The sequence below is a fragment of the Narcine bancroftii genome, chromosome 5 (assembly GCF_036971445.1).
Source record: "Narcine bancroftii isolate sNarBan1 chromosome 5, sNarBan1.hap1, whole genome shotgun sequence".
NCBI classification, from domain to species: domain Eukaryota; kingdom Metazoa; phylum Chordata; class Chondrichthyes; order Torpediniformes; family Narcinidae; genus Narcine; species Narcine bancroftii.
This window is the reverse complement of record NC_091473.1, coordinates 121790919-121809434: the sequence shown is the minus strand read 5'-3', so window position 1 is coordinate 121809434 and position 18516 is coordinate 121790919. Positions and strand designations below refer to the sequence as shown.

General features: G+C 42.4%; 1 protein-coding gene across 6 annotated transcripts in view; it reads left to right on the top strand.

Moving 5' to 3' along the window:
- Positions 1–18516, top strand: part of LOC138763933 (MAP kinase-interacting serine/threonine-protein kinase 1-like) — a 70296-nt gene that overhangs the window by 14474 nt on the left and 37306 nt on the right. For 5 of the 6 annotated variants that reach the window (XM_069938941.1, XM_069938942.1, XM_069938946.1 and 2 more), the window contains exons 2-4: positions 2625–2726; positions 4354–4451; positions 14857–14936. In XM_069938941.1, coding sequence (XP_069795042.1) covers positions 2630–2726; positions 4354–4451; positions 14857–14936 — 275 coding nt within the window. In that variant the 5' untranslated portion in view covers positions 2625–2629. Of the gene's footprint in view, positions 1–682; positions 813–2624; positions 2727–4353; positions 4452–14856; positions 14937–18516 lie in introns of those variants that run through there. The other variant, XM_069938945.1, reaches the window with a different exon arrangement.

Genomic DNA, 18516 nt, shown 5'->3' with positions numbered 1-18516 from the left:
ATATTTTAATACTTCATTGTGTTTAACTTCTATTCTAACTTTTATTTATGTTAATATACTCTGTGGTCCTGGAGAAATGCTATCTCATCTTTATCTTGTGAGCACGGTATGAATAATAAATAAAGGTGACTTGACTTGGCGTGCTTATGTAATGAATGGCTACTTTGTGGCAGAGCGCACAATTTATCCCAATCCCTGTAAGTGACTTGAAGTACACCAGCTGTTCAATTCATCTACCGACTGTCTTGATGTAAGTACCTAGAATTTTTGATGAAGACCAAGTAAAAAAAAACATGCTTATTTTCCCCTTTGAAAAGTATTTTTACATTTGAACTGAAAGAAAGAATTGCATATGCTGCAAATCTGAAACGGAACCCAAATATTTTGGAAACAAACAGTGGACTATGCAATATCCATGGATAGAACAAATGAAAGGAATTTTAATATTCATATGCTTGTTGGTTTGAAAGCAAATGAGCATAGTGAAATCTTGACAGCATGTTAAGAAAATACCCTGCATTGTAAATTATGCTTTTACTGAAGTGGGACAAATGGATAGGCTGCAGGAGGTAGGGATTTCAAATACTCTCTGAATCTGCACCTATTTACCTGGACAAATTTATTCTCCCCCATCAATTCCCCCAGATTCTTCTACTTCTACATAAGGGAACATTTTTACAGTGGCCAATTAACTTGAAAATCTAAACATCTTTGGAATGTGGGAAGAAACTGGAGCAACTGAAAGACATTCAAACAGTCATGAATTCCAGGATACTGCACTGAAGACCAGGATCAAACCAAGGTCACTGGAGGTATGAGGCAGCAGCTCTACCAGCGTCCCACGATGACAGAAATCCCTCCTTGAAGCTGCTTTTCAGCTATAACTGGATAGTCACGTTTCCCAGCCCTTGAAAATGTAGCAACTGCAGTAAGAAAAAAGTAAATACTTTTGCAACACTCTGTGTGTGATTGAAAGTGTTACGAGCCCAGAGGACCCCAAAACCCAACAGCAATAGATATTCACCATGACAAATGGTTAAACAAAAGTTGCTTTTAATTATCTTTAAACATGAAAATAGAATCAAACTTATCTCTATTGACTTACTTAACCCCCTTCTAATTCTAAGCACATGTGTACGTAATGTGTGTGTGAGTTCAGAAAAGTTCTTTGGTTCACAGTCCAATCTCACTTATTCCTTCAAGTTCACTGGTTACAGGCAATTCTTATTCTGTGCACAGAATTTAACATTTATCAAGTTCACCAGGCTTTGGTGCTTGAAAAGTAAATGGTTACCGCTCAGGAAGGTTCTTGTCAGTTTTCCGAGAAAGATTTGTGGTTCCTTTTTATTCAGCCACTTCAGTGTCTTGCTGATGAAACTTGACCCTTCAGGATTCTCCAGATGATAACCTCTTTCTTTCAGGTTACCACAGAGTTCCTTTTTGTTTCACTTATTCCAAGTGAAACATTATACAGTCAGTCCTCTCCTTTTGCATGAACCACAAGGGCTTTGACCAGGCTGTCTTACAACTGGACTTTCCAAAAGCTTGTGAGCTTGTCCTGTTCCAGTCCCTGCTGCTGTCTGCTGGCTGTACCACTGTACAAGTGATCTCTCTCTCTCTCTCTCTCTCTCTCTCTCTCTCTCTCTCTCTCTCTCTCTCTCTCTCGCTCTCTCTCTCTCTCTCTTCCACACAGAAGCGGCTCCGGCATGCTCTTTCATCTGTTGTCATTTGTAAACAATAATCCATTAGTGAAGTCTCTTGAGTACTCTTCAAAAGCTCTGGAGCCGATATGTCTACCATGGGGCTTAGCTCCAGTATCTCCAGATCTGTTTTAAAGTGTTTGTTTGTGACCGACTAACAAACCTTTCCCAATTTATCTCCCAAAAACATATATATATATATATATATATATACACTATCACAAAAGTTACTGCCCAAATTCCCCTATCATTAGTTCCTTCCTTTCCTGCTGAGCTAAAGCTTTTTTAATTTATCTGAGGAGACAACTGGAATACAATTACAGCATAATGCTATTACAGTGCCAGTAACTCAAGTTAGAACCTGGAGTTTGTATGTTTTCCCCGTGACCTGCATGGGTTTCTTCCGGGAGCTTCAGTTTCCTCCCACCCTCCAAAAATGAATGAGGATTGTAGGTTAATTGGTATATTTGGATAGCACAGGTTTATCAGTCAAAAGGGCCTGTTACTGAACTCGATCTCTAAATGCCTTTCTGAAAGATTGTTTTTCCATTAATGAAGCAGCCATTCAAAAGCACAATGAAATATTGGCATGGAATTTTTCTACCATTTGGGTTACTGTTTGTCTACGCACCCCTCAGTTTGCATTTCTTACTGCTAAGACCTTCGAGGCTTTGTGCATTCCTGGTATGAACTCTGTTCCCAATGTATTTTCCAATTATCAAATTTCTATCTGTGTCTTGTCCTCAGATACTGATCTATCCTTTGAAGCTGCTTGACCCTGTTGATATCACTATATTTGATCTCACATCATACTCATTCCTCCATTAAACCCCTCTCACCCAGAAAATACAAACTACCTATCTTTAGAAGAAATAGCATGTACCACATTTATTATCGTTTACAAATATTTTTCTTCTACTTTAGAAATTATGTCAAGTCAGCCTATCAATATTGTTGATACTGGCAAACGCAACAAAAAAAAGAGAAGAGCCAAACCATTGGACAGCTTTACTGGGAGGTTTGAAGGTTAGTGGCGTTAGTTTCTGATATTTGATCAGTAGAGATGTCTATAGATTTGGCATTCAAAAATTTGGTCCAAGTCTGGAAATATGAGTGGTCATTTCTGGTTGTGAATAAAGCTGGTCTGGACATTTTCCACAATGGGTATGCATATTTTGATGTTATTCCCTTACATCCTTCTTTTTGTTGCCACTGGGGAAATTGGCTCACATTGCTATTATACCTCTCATTCAGCACAGGAAGGTTTCAATGTACCAGAGATTTAAAAGTTGACCTCCATAATCCATTCCCAGATGGTCCAGCCCTTGTATGCTGGTCCCTGTTAATATAGTTATCTACCACAAGCTCAGTTTATGTGGCCACCATCTTGTCCTTCAGTTTGCCCACCACCCCACAATCAGTTATCTTCTGAGGCCCTGAGTTTGTGTAACAATTCAAAATTGTTGGGTGTCTCAAAATTCGGGGTGATTTATCAGCATGGATAGAGGATTGGTTAACCAGTAGAAAGCAGAGTTGGGATACAGGGGTGTTTTTCTCGTTCACAATCAGTGAAGCCACAGTGGTCGGTGCTGGGCCTACAACTGTTCATGATATACATTAATGATCTAGAAGAGGGGACAGTGTAATGTATTGAAGATTGCTGATTCAGTGGAAAATCAAATTGTGCAGAGGATATGGCAAGTCTGCAGAGAAATAGGTTAAGTGAGTGGGTAAAGTGAAGGGTTTGGCAGATGAAGTACAATGTTGGTAAATGTGAGGTTATTGCAGCATGTTGCTGTGCAGAAAGACTTGGGAGTGCTTGTGCTTGAATCGCAAGAGGTTGGTTTTCAGGTTGCACAAGCTTTTCTGAAGGCAAATGGAATGTTGCTAGAGGGATTGAATTAAGGAGTAGGGAGGTTATGCTGTAACTGTACAAGGTACTGGTGAGGCTGCATCTGGATTACTGCATGCAGTTCTGGTCTGGAGTTAGAAGAATGAGGGGATCTTAAATGTATAAAATTATGAAAGGTACAGATAAGATAAAGGTAGGTAAGTTATTCCTATTGTTGGGGGGGATGAGAACCTCAAGATGTAGGGTAGTAGATTTAGGATTGAGATGAGGTGGAACTGCTTTTTCCAGATCTATGGAATTCATGGCCCATTGAAACAATGGAGAGTATCTCAGTAAATATATTTTAGATAGGGTTGGATAGATTTTTAAAAGATAGGGGAACTAAGGGATATGGGAGAAAAGGTAGGTAGATGGTGATGAGCCTGTCAGCCATGAGCCCATCGAATGGTAGTGCAATCTCAGTGGGCTGAATGGCCTTCTCTTTCTGCTATTTCTTATGTTCTCTCTCTCTCTCTCTCTCTCTCTCTCTCTCTTCCCCCCCCCCCCCCCCCATCATTCTGCTGGTCCTAGACCCAGTTCAACAGCTGGCTGCATGCACCCCACATGAACACATGACTCAAAATGTGTTAGGCCCAATGCAATGGTCCCCAATGCTTTGTGCTGATATGCTTCTGGTTAATACATCCATCTAAGTTCTGACCTCATTTCTGTTATTTCAACATGTCTTCCATTAATGATGAACTGAAAATATTATAACTGCTCTAAAATAATTGCTGTCTAAACCATTCAATGCATTAAAAGATTTATACAGATTGACTGATGAACAATTAGGAGAAGGAACCTATGCAAAGGTCCAAAGCTGTGTTAATCTTCACAGTGGAAGAGAATACGCTGTAAAGGTAAGAAGGCTTTAATCAGAATCAGAATTTATTGTCGTGAGCATTTCACAAAATTTATTGTTTTGTGGCAGCATTAGTGTTAATATTGCTGTAGAGTTACATTTAAAACAATGAAATTAGTGGAAAAATAAGGGAAAATGAGATGGGGTGTGTTGTATATTGTCCATTCAGAAATCTGATGGCAGAGGGAAAGAAGCTGTCCTTGTGCTCAACCTCAGGCTCCTATAACTCCTTCCCAATGGTAGTAGCATTGTGAAGAAGGCATGGTCTGGGTGGCAAAGATCCTTGAGGATAGTGACTGCTTTCTAAAGACACCACCTCTTGTCAATATCCTGTTGCCTGTGATGACGCTAGGCAAGTTCACAACTCTCTAGATTTTTCTTGAGCTGTGCATTGGCACCTCCGACCCAGACGGGGATGCAACCAGACTGCTCTCCATGGTACCCCTGTATAAATTTGTGAGTCTGGTAATATACCAGATCGCCTCAAACTGATAACAAAGTATTGCCGCTAGGAAGCTTTCTTCGTGATTGCATGATGTGGAGGCCTAAGGTCAGATCCTCAGAGATGTTGACACTGAGGATTTTGAAGTTCTTCATTCTTTCCACTGCTGACCCTTTAACCATATAACCACTTACAGCACAGAACAGGCCAGTTCGGCCCTACTAGTCCATGCCGTAACAAATCCCCACCCTCCTAGTCCCACTGACCAACACCCAGTCCATACTCCTCCAGTCCTCTCCTCTCCATGTAACGATCCAGTCTTTCCTTAAATGTAAATCCAGTCTATCCTTTGATGAGGACATTAATGGTGGACATTGCTAATAAATTGGAATTAGTCCTCGCTGCCTCATATGGGTTGACAGTGATTTTGAGCAATAAGATTATTTCTGAATCCATGGAAATGTGTATCCTTGTATATTTTATGTTAAAGTTTTCTGACATAAAAACTGATCCAAGAGGCTCATGGTGGAGACTTTAAATCAAGTTCTGAGGAAATTAAGAGAAAATAAGTTGTAACATTGCATAAGAAGCCAGTAGTAATTGGTCTCAAGGAAACATAAATTCTGCTCATTTGATTAATAACCTAATGATAAAGGTAACTAACTAAAACTGATATCATTGGACATTTGGAGGAAATGGAATGAATGAAAAAAATTTGTTTAACTCTGTCTATTTACCTTTGGGAAGATGACTTTTTTTTTCTCTACAATATTCCAACTATGCTTTATCTGAATTTCATATTGAAAGTAGAGATGGGGTGGCAAAGAGGTCAAGTTACTTCACAGGCCATGACCAATGATCTAGAAAATTCCATTGTGGAACTGAGACATTTTCAATTAGTTAGTTAAATACATTTGAAAGAAAATTCCCGTATAGATAGTGGTAACCACATTGTTGGATAAATCCATTTGGATTACTAATGTCTTTAGGAAGGGAAGTTTGCCTGACGTGTCTTTTTCTAGCTTACATGTGACATTGATACTTAATTGTCCCCTGAAATTCAATTTAGGTGTAAAACTCGATAGGGTGCAAACCCTGTGGTTGATGTAAAAACACCAAAATGCTGAGGGACTCAGCTGGTCTTTTCATCATCTATAGGAGACTAAGATATATTGCCGACCTTTCAGGCCTGAGCCCTTCAAGGAAAAATCTGAAAAGGCAGAATCAGGATGTATTACAAAGTCTAATGCTTTGGCTGGCCTTGTGAAGCATGTTGATCTTTTTTCCCTCAGGCCTCTGCATGTGATGTTTGGATTTGATGTTAATATTGTATTGCAAAATCTATGTTATTTAGTATTCATCAATTTTAGTATGTGCTTTGCACATCAGTTGAATACTCGAGTGTTGACTATGTTAGACTTCCATATACAGTGTCAAATGATATCGTGCTTTGTCAGCTACAATCATGATGGCTGTGTTGACAATTATCATTTGGCCATTAAGAGTCTAAGAGTAAGAAATATGATCTAATTGAATAGCGAAGCAAATTCGAGGTCACATAACCTATAATATTTGAGCTCATTTGCATGTACCTGGATACTAAGAATAGAAAATAACAGCACAGTACAGGCCTTTCAGTCCTTGATTTTGTGCTGACAATTTTTTCCTTTTTTTTAAAAAAAGGTACTAATCTACCTCATAATCCTCTTTTTCTTTCATCCGTGAGTCTGAGTCTCTTAAATGCCCCAAATCTTTTATCTTCTACTACCATTTCCCCAGCAAGACATTCCAGGCACCCACAACTGTTTTTTTTAAAAAAAAACACTCTCCTGAATGTCTCCCCTAAACCTCCATCCCTTATCTTTGTCCTCTGGTGTTTATTGATCCTGCCTTAGGAAACAGGTGCTGGCTGTCCACCCTATCTATGCCACTCATAATCTTATGGACCTCTATCAAGTGTCTCATCCTCCTACACTCCAAAGAGAGAAAAGTCCCAGCTCTGCTAACCTTGCCTCGTAAGACTTGTTCCCTAATCAAGGTAACATCCTGGTAAATCTCCTCTGCACCCTCCTATAATGAGGTGTCCTGAAATGAACACAATATTCTAAGTATAGTCTTACCAGAGATTTGTATAGTTGAAACATGACCTCTCTATTCCTGAACTCAATCCCCCTATTAATGAATCCCAACATCCCATAGGCCTTGTATCCTATCAACCTGTGTGGTGACTTTGAGGGATGTATGGATTTGAACCCCAACGTCCCTCTGATCATCCACACTCTAAAGTAACCGACCATTAACCCTGTACTCAGCCTTCTTGTTAGTCCTTCCAAAATGCATCCTCACACCTATCTGGATTGAAATCCATCTGCCATTTTTCTGCCCAACTCTGCATCCTGTCTAAATCCTCTTGTAACCTTAAACAACCATCAGCTCCATTCACAACTCCTCCAACCTTTGTGTCATCCACAAACTTACTGACCCATTTTTCCACCTCTTCATCCCCCAGGTCATCTATAAAAATACAAAAATCAGGGGTCTCGGAACGGTTCCCTGCAGCACACCACTAGTTATCAACCTCCAGTCAGAATACTTGCCTTCCATTGCTACTCTCTGCTTTCTTCCTACAAGCCAATTAATTATCCATACAGCCAATTTTCCACTGATCCTGTGACTCATGACTTTCTGGAGGAGTCTTTTGTGGGGGACATTGACCAATACCTTGCTAAAATCCATATAAACCGCATCTAATGCCCTACTCTCATCAATTTCTTTTGTACCCTCCTCAAAAAACTCAATTAGACTTGTGGGGCACAACCTTCCCTTCATAAAATCATGTTGACTATCCTTGAATAGACTGTATTTCTCCAAATGCTCATAAAGAAACCTTTCCATTAGTTTACACACCACTGACATAAGACTCACCGGTCAGTCTATAATTCCCAGCATTCTCCTTATTACTTTTTTTATAAACAATGAGACCACATTTGTCATTCTCCAATCCTCCTGCGTCCAAAGAGGATTCAAAGATCATAGCTACTGCTCCAGCTATCTCTTCTCTCACTTCCCACAGTAGACTGCGGTATACCGAGTCCTGCCCTGGCGACTTATCAATCTTGATGTTTTTAAGAAGATGCAACACTTTCACTTCCTTAATTTCCACATTGTCCAGCACACAGGCCTGTTCAATTTCCACCTCACTGTGATCAAAGTCTTTTTCTCTTGTGAATACTAACACAAAGCATTCCTTTAGGACGTCCTCAACCTCCTCGCACATGTTGTCTCTCTTATCTTTTAGCTGTATTATTATATGTCATGCTCAATCCTGCTTCATATTCCCTTGTATTTCTTTGGTAATTCAGGGGAAGAATGTCAAATAATTTGAAATCTTATAGGTTAAGCATATGTTGTAACCGAGATTAATTCTGAAATTTGTATTTTGCATTAGTTAATCACAAAATATTTACTTGCGTGATTGCTACACAAGTAAATATTTATACATTTAGCCAGTGTAGTTTTCTTAAGCTTGTATGATCTAATATCATTTAAGCATGGGCAGGAGTAGCCCATACAGCCAATCAAGGCAGTACCATGACTGATCATGCAACTTCAGTACCCTATTTCTGCTTTCTCTCCATACCTCTTGATCCCTTTAGCCATAAGGGCCACATCCATCTCCTTTTTGAATATATCTAATGAACTGGCCTCAAAAATTCTCTGTGGCAGTAAGTTCCACAAGTCCATACTCTCTTAAGTGAAGAAATTTCTCTTTATCTTGGTTTACCACGTATCAGAAGACTGTGACACCTTGTTTTGGATTTCCCCAACATTGGGAACATTCTTCCTATATCTAACTTACCTAGTTCTGTCAGAATTTGATATGTTTCAATGAGAGCTCCCCAATTCTGCTAAATTGCAATGAATAAAACTCGAGTGTATCCATTCTTTCTTCATACGTTACCTTTGCCATCCCAGGAATCAGTCTGGTGAAACTTTACTGCACTCCCACAATAGCAAGAATATCCTTTCTCAGATTAGCTGCTGTGAAGGAGGAAGCAGGTTTGGTAGGTTCCAAAGGCAAGGACTCTGAACAAAGTTTTGATGGGGAAGTATTTTATTTTCAAAAGGCAAGTGTGAGAAATGGTAACTGATACAGCGCACACATGCACAGCTTACAGCAGCTGTGGGAAAGTAATAGCGAACAATTAATAACAAATGTGGGGAAAATAACACACACACACACACACACACACACAGCTGGTACATACAATGATCAAGAAAAAAATCACTACGATTCCCCACCCCCACCCCTTTGACTCAGTGCAGGCCCAGGTCTGTACTACAAGGGACACTAATTAAATGCTCCCAATCCTTTTAACAGTGCACATCTTACCAACAGTTTCTCCAGCACCTTCCACATTTCTAGGCCTGGAGTGAAGCAGGGTGATCCCAAGCTGGCAAGGAGAGAGAACAAAGAGCACATGGCACCTTTATAGTGCTGGAGGGTCCAGTTCAGATCATTTAGAGTGCCAATGGTTCCATGCCAGGAGGGTTAGTCTAACTACAACAGCCAATGGCAGAAGGCCAAGTACAGGCAGGCTGGAGAGTACAGTCCAGGTGTGCACTAATGGGGTGGGGTGGAACCAAACCTTGATTGGCAGCTGGTGTGTCCTCCGACTAGGTAGGGGGCAGGGCTGTCACGTGACAGCCACAACCCTTCCTAATACAATTCCCCCCACAGCCCACCACTGAGTCCTTGCAAGCCCGACCTGTCACCACGTGGTCCCAGGACCTCCGCAGAGAAGAGGGAAGTGAAGAGGAGGAGGTAGCCATGAGGCACACCAGGGGCCACTTGAAGACGAGTGAAACTCAGGATTTCTCAGCTGGCAGACCAAGACCATCAGCAACCAGGTGAGCACCTCGCCGTGTGGCTACTCAGACTGGGCTTCCAACACTGCTGTCTCCCATCAGGAGGCCAGTTCCCTGGATAACCTCTCTGACTCTCAGATGGTCAACAATGCCCTGCGGGTGCCACCAGAGGGGATCGAGTCATCCCTCTGGGAATACGCAGTCGCAGCCATACGGGTTCGGTATCCCACCTGGCTGGAGTGGCACCTCCACAGTAGGAGAGGGTACCCTGGTCATCAGGGAATGGACCCCGATAAGCAGGATTTACAAGGGGGGCCATCGGCTAAAATTTTATTGAAAATATGAGGGTGACTGGCGCACTCGCAGGACACCCTCATAACCACTGCAGCCCCTGACCTCGTCAGTCGCCCTACCCTCGTGGGGTCTTGCTACCAGAAAAATGGTTCGGGAGCCATCACCCTTCTGGAAGGGTTGGAGTATATTCCACAGGAGGTGGGCACCCTAATCCCAGGACCCGGACTCGAGCCCCCCCCGTGCCACGTAAGTGGCTATACTTCGACCCACTGTGTGCGGAGGTGGACTCCACTAACATTGATGGGGTCCCCACATGTGCCCAGTATGCTGGAAGGAACTGTGTAGGAGAAAGCTTGGCCATGGGAAGACAGGCCCCAACCCCCACACCACACAGCCAGTTCAGGCTGTCGCACTCACAGCCCCACCTGATCCCCACCTCCCTAGCCATGAAAGCTGAACTTAGGCAGCAGCTGCTACAGGAGGGGTCAACGCTTGCCGTTCATGATTAGCCTACCCAGGTAACCAGTGCCCTAGCAGGATACTCGGTCACCACCTGATTTGAAGTCAATGATTCTGCCCCTCGTGACACTGGCTAATGGGAAGACCGTGCGGGATGCCATCACCCTCCTGGAAGGGTTAGAATGCATGCAGTGAGGGGGTGGGGCACCCATCCAGGACTGTCGGGCAGCAGTGAAGTCTGAAAACACAATCCCTCCTGGCTTTACGCGCAGACAGCTGTTCTTCAATCTGCTGTGCACAGGGGTCAACCGTGTTAACGTTGATGGGATCTCAATCTCTGCCATTTACGCCCTGTGAAAAGAGCTTTGTGGGGGGGAACAAAGGCCAGGGGAAAACCTGCAACCACCCTGGGATGAAGCACCAAAACCTACCTGTTTCTACATTTAGAAAATCTTGCATTTAAGGCCAATGTGCTATTTACTTTCTTCACTTCCTGCTGACCCTTCAATGACTTGAGCATCGTTGCACCCCCCCTTTTCCTAATTCCTCACTATTAAGATAATAATCTGCCTTCCTGTCATTTGGCACTAAAATGGACAACCTCAAGGAAGCAGTCATTGTAGGAGTGGGCTAAGTCAGAGTGGTAAGGTGTTGGCTCAGAAGGCTTCGGTGAGGAGGAATAGTCGGAGTTGAAGTAAGAAAGGGACACCCTCTTCGAGGAACAAAGATACAGTTGAGGGCAGATTTTTAGATATCATATTTTGTTCCTCTTGTTATAGACAGGGGAATGGCAGTCTAGGCAGGAGAATGTTCCTCTTGCAAAATGTGGGTTGTCAGGGAAATTAGCAGTATCCCTGACGACTTTGTCTGTCAGAAGTGCATCCAGCTGCAACTCTTGACAAGCTGAATTAAGGAACTGGAGCTGGAGTTGGATGAGCTCTGGATCTTTTGGGAGGCAAAGGGGGTGAAAGACAGGAGTTACAGGGACACTATCAGACCTAGGAGGCAGGAGGAGGGTAGATGTGTGACAGGAGAGGGAAAGGGAGCAGGAAGCCAGTGCAGGGCATCCCTGTGGCCATATCCGTCAAAAGTATACCATTTTGAATACTGTTATGGGGTACAACCTACCAGGGACAGCTTCTGGCATGGAGTCTGGTCCTGTGACTAAGAAGGGAAGGGAGGAGGAGGCGAGCTGTAGTGATAAGGGATTCCATAGTTAGGGAGACAGATCAGAGGTTCTGTGGAGGAGATTGAAAATTCCAAATGGTATGTTGCCTCCCTGATGCCAAGGTCTGAGATATGGATAGAGTTCACGGCATTCTCAGGAGGGAGGATGAGAGGCCAGATGTCATGGTCCATATAGGGACCAATGATGTGGGTAGGAAGGGTGAGGATGTCCTGCAAGGAGAGTTCAGAGGGTTAGGTGCTAAGTTGAAGGACAGACCTCCAGGGTTGTAATCTCAGGATTTCCACCTATGCCATGTGTGAGTCAAGTTAGAAATAGGAGGATAATACAGCTTAACACGTGGTTAAAGACATGGTGCAGGAGGGAGGGCTTCAGGTTTCTGGATCATTGGGCTCTGTGGGACTTGTTCCGACATGATGGGTTGCACCTGAACTGGAGGGAGACTAATATCCTTGCGGGAAGGTTTGCTAGTACTACTCCAGTGAGTTTAATCTAGATTTGAAGGGGAAGGGAAACTGGAGTTCCAGAGTAGATGGAGGAGGGAAAAGATGATAAAATTGCATGTGTCATTAGAAGTCAATGGGTTGAATGTGGTGGAAATGTTCTCAGGTGCATCATTTCAATGCAAGGGGAATTGCAGGAAAAGCAGATGAGCTAGAAGCATGGATTAGCACGTGGAATTATGAGATTGTGGCACTTATGCAACTTGATTGCAGGGGGTGCAGGTCTAGCAGCTCAGTGTTCCAGGCATCTGTTGTTTTAGACGTAATAGAATGGGGTGGAGGAATGAAAGAGGGAGGAGTGACATTGCTCATCAGGGAATATATCACAGTTGTGCTCAGGCAGGACAGACCAGAGGGCTCATCTATTGAGGTTATATGGGTGGAGAGGAGGAACAGCAAAGATATAACTGGACTCATGGTGGTGTATTATAGACTGCCCAATAGTCAACAAGAATAGGAGGAGTAAATCTATAGAGAGACAGCTGTGGGAAACAAAAGGTTGTGATAGTAGGAGATTTTAACTTTTCACATAGTGACTGGGATTCCAATCTGTATGGCTTGGTGTTTGTCAAATGTGTTCAAGAAAGTTTTCCAAATTAATATATAGAGGTACCAACTAGAGAGAGAGAACTATACTTGATCTCCTATTATGGACAAGGCAGGACAGGTTACAGAAGTATGTGTAGTGGAACACTTTGGGTCCAGTGATCATGTCATTAGATTCAAGTTAACTATGGATAAGGATAGGTCTGGGCCTCGGGTTAAGATTCTAAATTGGAGAAAGGCCAATTTTGAAGGAATGAGAAAGGATCTCGATTGAGATAAGTGGTTTTCAGGCAAGGATGTGTGAGGTAATTGGAGGACCTTCGAAGTGAAATTTTGAGAGTACGGAGTTTGTATGTTCCAGTCAGATTCAAAGGCAAAGTTAGAAGGCAAAGGGAACCTTTGAGGGATATTGGGGATCTGGTTCAGAAGAAGAGAGGTGTATAACAGGTATAGGCAACATGGAGCTGTTATGAGCCTAGAGGACTCCAAAACCCAGCAGCAACAGAAATTCACCAAGACAATGATTACTTAAACAAAAGTTGCTTTTAATTTTCTTTAAACATAAAAACAGGATCAAACTAACTTATTACTATTAACTTAACTTAACCCCCTTCTAATTCTAAGTGCACGTGTATGTATGAACAGGAAAGTTCTTTGTTTCACAGTCCAGTCATTCACTTCTCACTTCTTCAAGTTCACCGGTATCAGGCAGTTATTATACTGTGTACAGAATTCAACATTTATGAATATTCACTCATGTTTAACGTTAAATGGTTACTGCTCAGGAAGGTTCCTGTTGGTTTCAGAGAGATATTTGTTGCTCGTTGGAACACACAAACTGATTTCCTCCAATCAGTCACTTCAATGTCTTGCCGAAGAAAATTGCCCCATCATGGGTTTTCCAAATGATAACCTATTCTTTCAGGTCACCACAGAGTACCTCTTGTTTCCCTTATTTCAGGAGAAATACTCTAGCCAGCAATTTCCGCTTGTAAGGACTAAAAGGGTTTTGAACAGGCTGAACTCAGAACTCACAACCCATCTTCAAAATGAGGTCTTTCAACAAGCCTGCCAGCTTGCCATTTTGAAGCCTCAACTCTCACTGTAGAACTGACTTCTCTCCCCCTCTCTGTTTGCTTTTCCTCTCTCTGCTTGTAAAAACCAAATACCTCTCCCAAGCCTCCAAACCCAATCTTTGAAAGATCTTGTGATGGAATATTTGGAGATGTTTTTTGGGAGATAAATTGGTAAAATTAGAGTAGGTTACATACATACACACACTTTAAAACAGATCTTATTTGAAATACTGAAGAATTTATATTCAGTGACTTTACAGAAACTATGGAGAATGCTATGCACATTGCACATTTCACAAGTAGGTGCTAATTGAAATGATGTCATGAAATTAATAGGCTATTGTCTTGGAAGAACAACCGGAGTCAGGTTGTCTGTGTTGGACATTTTTGCAAGGCTTTTGACCTCTCTGCAAAGTGCTCACTCAAAGGTCGTTGAGAGTTTTGTTTACCTAAAAGAACAGATGGAAGCAGAAGACTAACTCCTGTTGTTTGCTGGAGAAGGTGGGGGGTTTTGCAAGTGAGCGAGAGAAGGATATGTGGCTGGGAGTTGGAATCTCAGAGAGAGGGAGAGACTAAACAGTGTCAGCCAGGAGAAGCTTGTTGGAACTGAAACAGAAGCTGCAGAGTGGTGGAAGCTGGAAACTGAAGCTGGAAGTGCTATCTGTCTGATGTTTCTCTTGGAATAGGCAGAACAGAAAGGAACTCTGTGGTAGCCTGAAAAAAAGGGGTTATCATCGGGAGAACCCTGACAGGGCAAGTTTCATCAGCAAGTCATTGAGATGACTAATGGTGGTACCTCAGTGTGGAAATCCTGGAACAAGAAATCTCTCTGCAAACCTATAAAGAACCTTCCTGAGCGGCAAACATTTACCTTTCAATTCATCTTATTTTCTTATTGTGATGGAGACCTTCAATGGATGGGAGGATTGGCTTTGTCCCAACATGAAAAATAATGCAGAGCAGAACATTTCTGTTTTTTTTTTGCAATGTTTGGAATCGTTCCATGCACATTGTGTTTTTCCCTGCAGGTCATTGAGAAGAAATATGATCTGAGCCGAAGTAGGGTGTTCCGTGAAGTTGAAACTTTATATCAGTGTCAGGGAAATGAGTAAGTTTCATGTCCACCCAAATGGAAGCTACAACTATTCTGTGATAAAAGTGATTTATTGCTCTATCTGACAATTGTTTTGACAATATGAAATGACATTAACAAATTGATTTTTTTTTCAGATAGTCTTGATAAAAGTTAAGAAAGCATTGGGGATAATGGATCATTTGAGGGAAGTGGCCTGTTAATGATGGAAATCGATACTAGGCCCTCTGTTACTGGGAAGTGTTTGGTCATGGACTTTGGTAGAAGGAATAAAAGAATAGACTATTTTCTAAATGGGGTGAAAATTCAGAATATGGAGTTTCCAAGGGTCTTGGGAGTCCTATTACAGTATATTTAATGAACTAGTTAATTTTCTGTACCAAGGGGTTCCACAAGTTCACACTCTGAGTGAAGAAGTTTCTTCTCTTTCTTCTCACCTTGGTTCTCCACTTATCGGAAGACCCCATTATTCTGGACTTACCCAACATCGGAAGCATAGTTCCTACATCGCAAAAAAAATTAGTGGCAAGGCTGAAGCTGCTGTAACAGCAGTACTGCTTCTGGAGAGCAGGGAGTGGAGACTCAATGCTCCCCTGCAGGGTCCTATCATCCAGTTCTTCTGCCGATGGTCCATACAGGCTTTAAACAGCTTGCCAAAGGAGCCATCAATGGTTTATTTAAAATCCTATGACCATTGCATCTGGGCCCAAGATGGCAGCACTTGTGTTCTGCAGTGGCTATGAAGGGTTGCAGATTTTGGGGAGCCGCAGACTGGTGCAGGGCACCATTCATGGGAAGAACACCCCTGTTGAGAAAGAGAAGGAGAGGAGACAAACTGAAGCATAGTGACCACAGCAGCGGACCAGCGAGGGGCTCTGCGGCTAAAGGACACACACAGACAGTACAGCATACTGCGAGCCCTCTGACTTATTTCACATCAATCTAACCCTTCTATATCTTAGATCCATAACTCAAGATCCTTATGTTCCTACATACTGCTAAGATTCCTGCCATCAACCATGTACTCCACCTTCATGTTTGATCTCCCAAACTGGATTAAACTCCTTATTCCACTTATCCACCCAAGTCTGCATCCTGTTCATATCCTTTTGTATCCTATGACATACATCTCTTTGGCTTGGCTTCGCAGACCAAGATTTATGGAGGGGTAATGTCCACATCTGCTGCAGGCTCGTTAGTGACTGACAAGTCCGATGTGGGACAGGCAGGCATGGTTGCAGCGGTTGCAAGGGAAAATTGGTTGGTTGGGGTTGGGTGTTAGGTTTTTCCTCCTTTGTCTTTTGTCAGTGAGGTGGGCTCTGTGGTCTTCTTAAGGAAGACCTCTCTGCAAGTGAGGTTGCTGCCCGCCGAACTGTGAGGTGCCAAGATGCACGGTTGGAGGCGATATCAGCCCACTGGCGGTGGACATACATCTACAGTCTCCACAACTGTCACTTATCTGCGGACTTACTGACCTATCCCTCCACTTCTTCATCCAAGTCATTTATAAAAATTACAAAGAACAGAGATCCCAGAACAGATCCCTGTGGAACACTGCTAGTCATGGACATCCATTCAAACACAGCTCTCTCTATTACTACATTTTGCCTTCTGTGAGCAAGCCAATTCCAAATCCATGCAGCTAAGTTTCCACAGACTTTCTGGATGAGCCTTCAATCAGGATCCTTTTCAAACACCTTACTGAGATCCATATATATTGTATCCACTAGCCTATCTTCATCAATTTCTTGTAACTCCTCCTCAGAAAACTCAATTAGGCTCGTGAGGCACAACCTGTCCCTCACAAAGCCATGTTGACTGTCCCTAAATGCACTATGCTCCTCCAAATGCACGTAAATCCTGAACCTTACAATCCTCTCCAATAGCTGGTCTACCACTGATGTAATTTCCAGGATAGTCTCTATCACATTTCTTGAACGAGGGAACAATATTTACCAGTGAAACACAAAAGTTTGCAGATGTTCTGATTGCAGTATAAACACAGAAATTGCCAAATTAACTCAGCAGTTCTCGAAGCATCCATAGGAGGTAAAGATATATAACTAACAAAGATATATGTTCTATATCTTTACCTCTGGACTCTGCGAGACCTGCTGAATTTCTCCACGTTTTGTGTTTTTACAACATTTGCCATCCAAAAATCCTCCGATACCATTTCTGTGATGCAAGGACCATCATCAACACCCCAGCAATCTCTTCCTTTGCTTCCTCCATTACCCTGGGATATATTCTGTTTGGCCCAAGGTCTTATCTATTTGAAAGTTTTTCAGAAGTGCCTTGCTAAAATCCATGTAGACCACATCTACCGCACTACCTCATCAATTTCATTTGATAGTTCCTCAAAAACTCAATTAGGCACATGAGGTAGAACCTTCCCTTCACAAAGCCATGCTGACTATCCTTGGGTAGACTACTTCTCCAAATGCTCATAGATCCTATCCTTAAGAATCCTCTCCATACTTGCACACCACAGACATTAGATGTGCTGGTCTATAATTCCCAGGATTTTGAACAAGGGGACCACATCCTCCAGCACCTACCCTGCAGCCAAAGAGGATTCAAAGATTATCACTACTACTCCAGCTATCTCTTCTCTCACTTCCCACAGTAACCTGGTCTGGCCCCGGGGACTTGTCAATCTTGATGTTTCTAAGAAGATCCAACACTTCTTCTTCCTTAACCTTCACATTGACCAGCACACAGACCTGTTCTATTCTGACCTCCCCCTGATCAAGGTTCTTTTGTGAATACTGAAGAAAAGTATTCATTTAGGACCTTCCTAACTTCCTCCTGCTCCTCCAGGCACATTTTGCTTCCTTTAGCAACCCCACACTCATTCTCAACCTTCTGTTCTTCACATATGCATAGAATGCCTTGGTGTTCTCCTTAATCCTACATACCAAAGCCTTCTCATGCTCCGTTTGAGCTCTCCTAAGTTCTTTCTTAATCTCCTTCCTGGCTACCATATATTTCTCATGAGCCCTTCCTGTTTCCTGTTTCTAATATGTGCTTCCTTCTTCCTTTTGACGTCGTCTCACCTGTTTTATCAGCCACGGTTCCCTTTTCCTTGTCCCAGTAGGACAAACCTATCCTGAACCCAGCACGAGTGGTCCCTAAACTTCCTCCACAATACTGTCTCCAATTTACTCTTGCTTCTTCCTGCCACATCCCTTCAAAGTTAGCCCTTCCCCATTTAAGCATTTTACTATTTTGTCTGTTTTGTCCTTTTCCATAGCTATGCTGAAGCTAAGGGAATTGTGATCACTCTCTCTAAAATGCTCTCCTACCAAGAGGTCTGCCACCTGACCAGGTTCATTGCCAAGTAGGGATATTTTAGTCCTTACTTTGTTCTATTCAATTAATATTCTGACCATAATCGTTTCAATCTGCATCAAGCAGAAGGCTAAATTAGTCCCACATTCTTAAAGTTTTAAACATAATTCTTTTGCAACACATCCTTTCCAAATAACATTATTTTTTACTTAATTGATCACTGTAAAGTACTTTGCTGTTGACCTAACACCATCTATAAACAGAGTTAATACCCACAGTAGAGTAAAACTCCAATAATCTG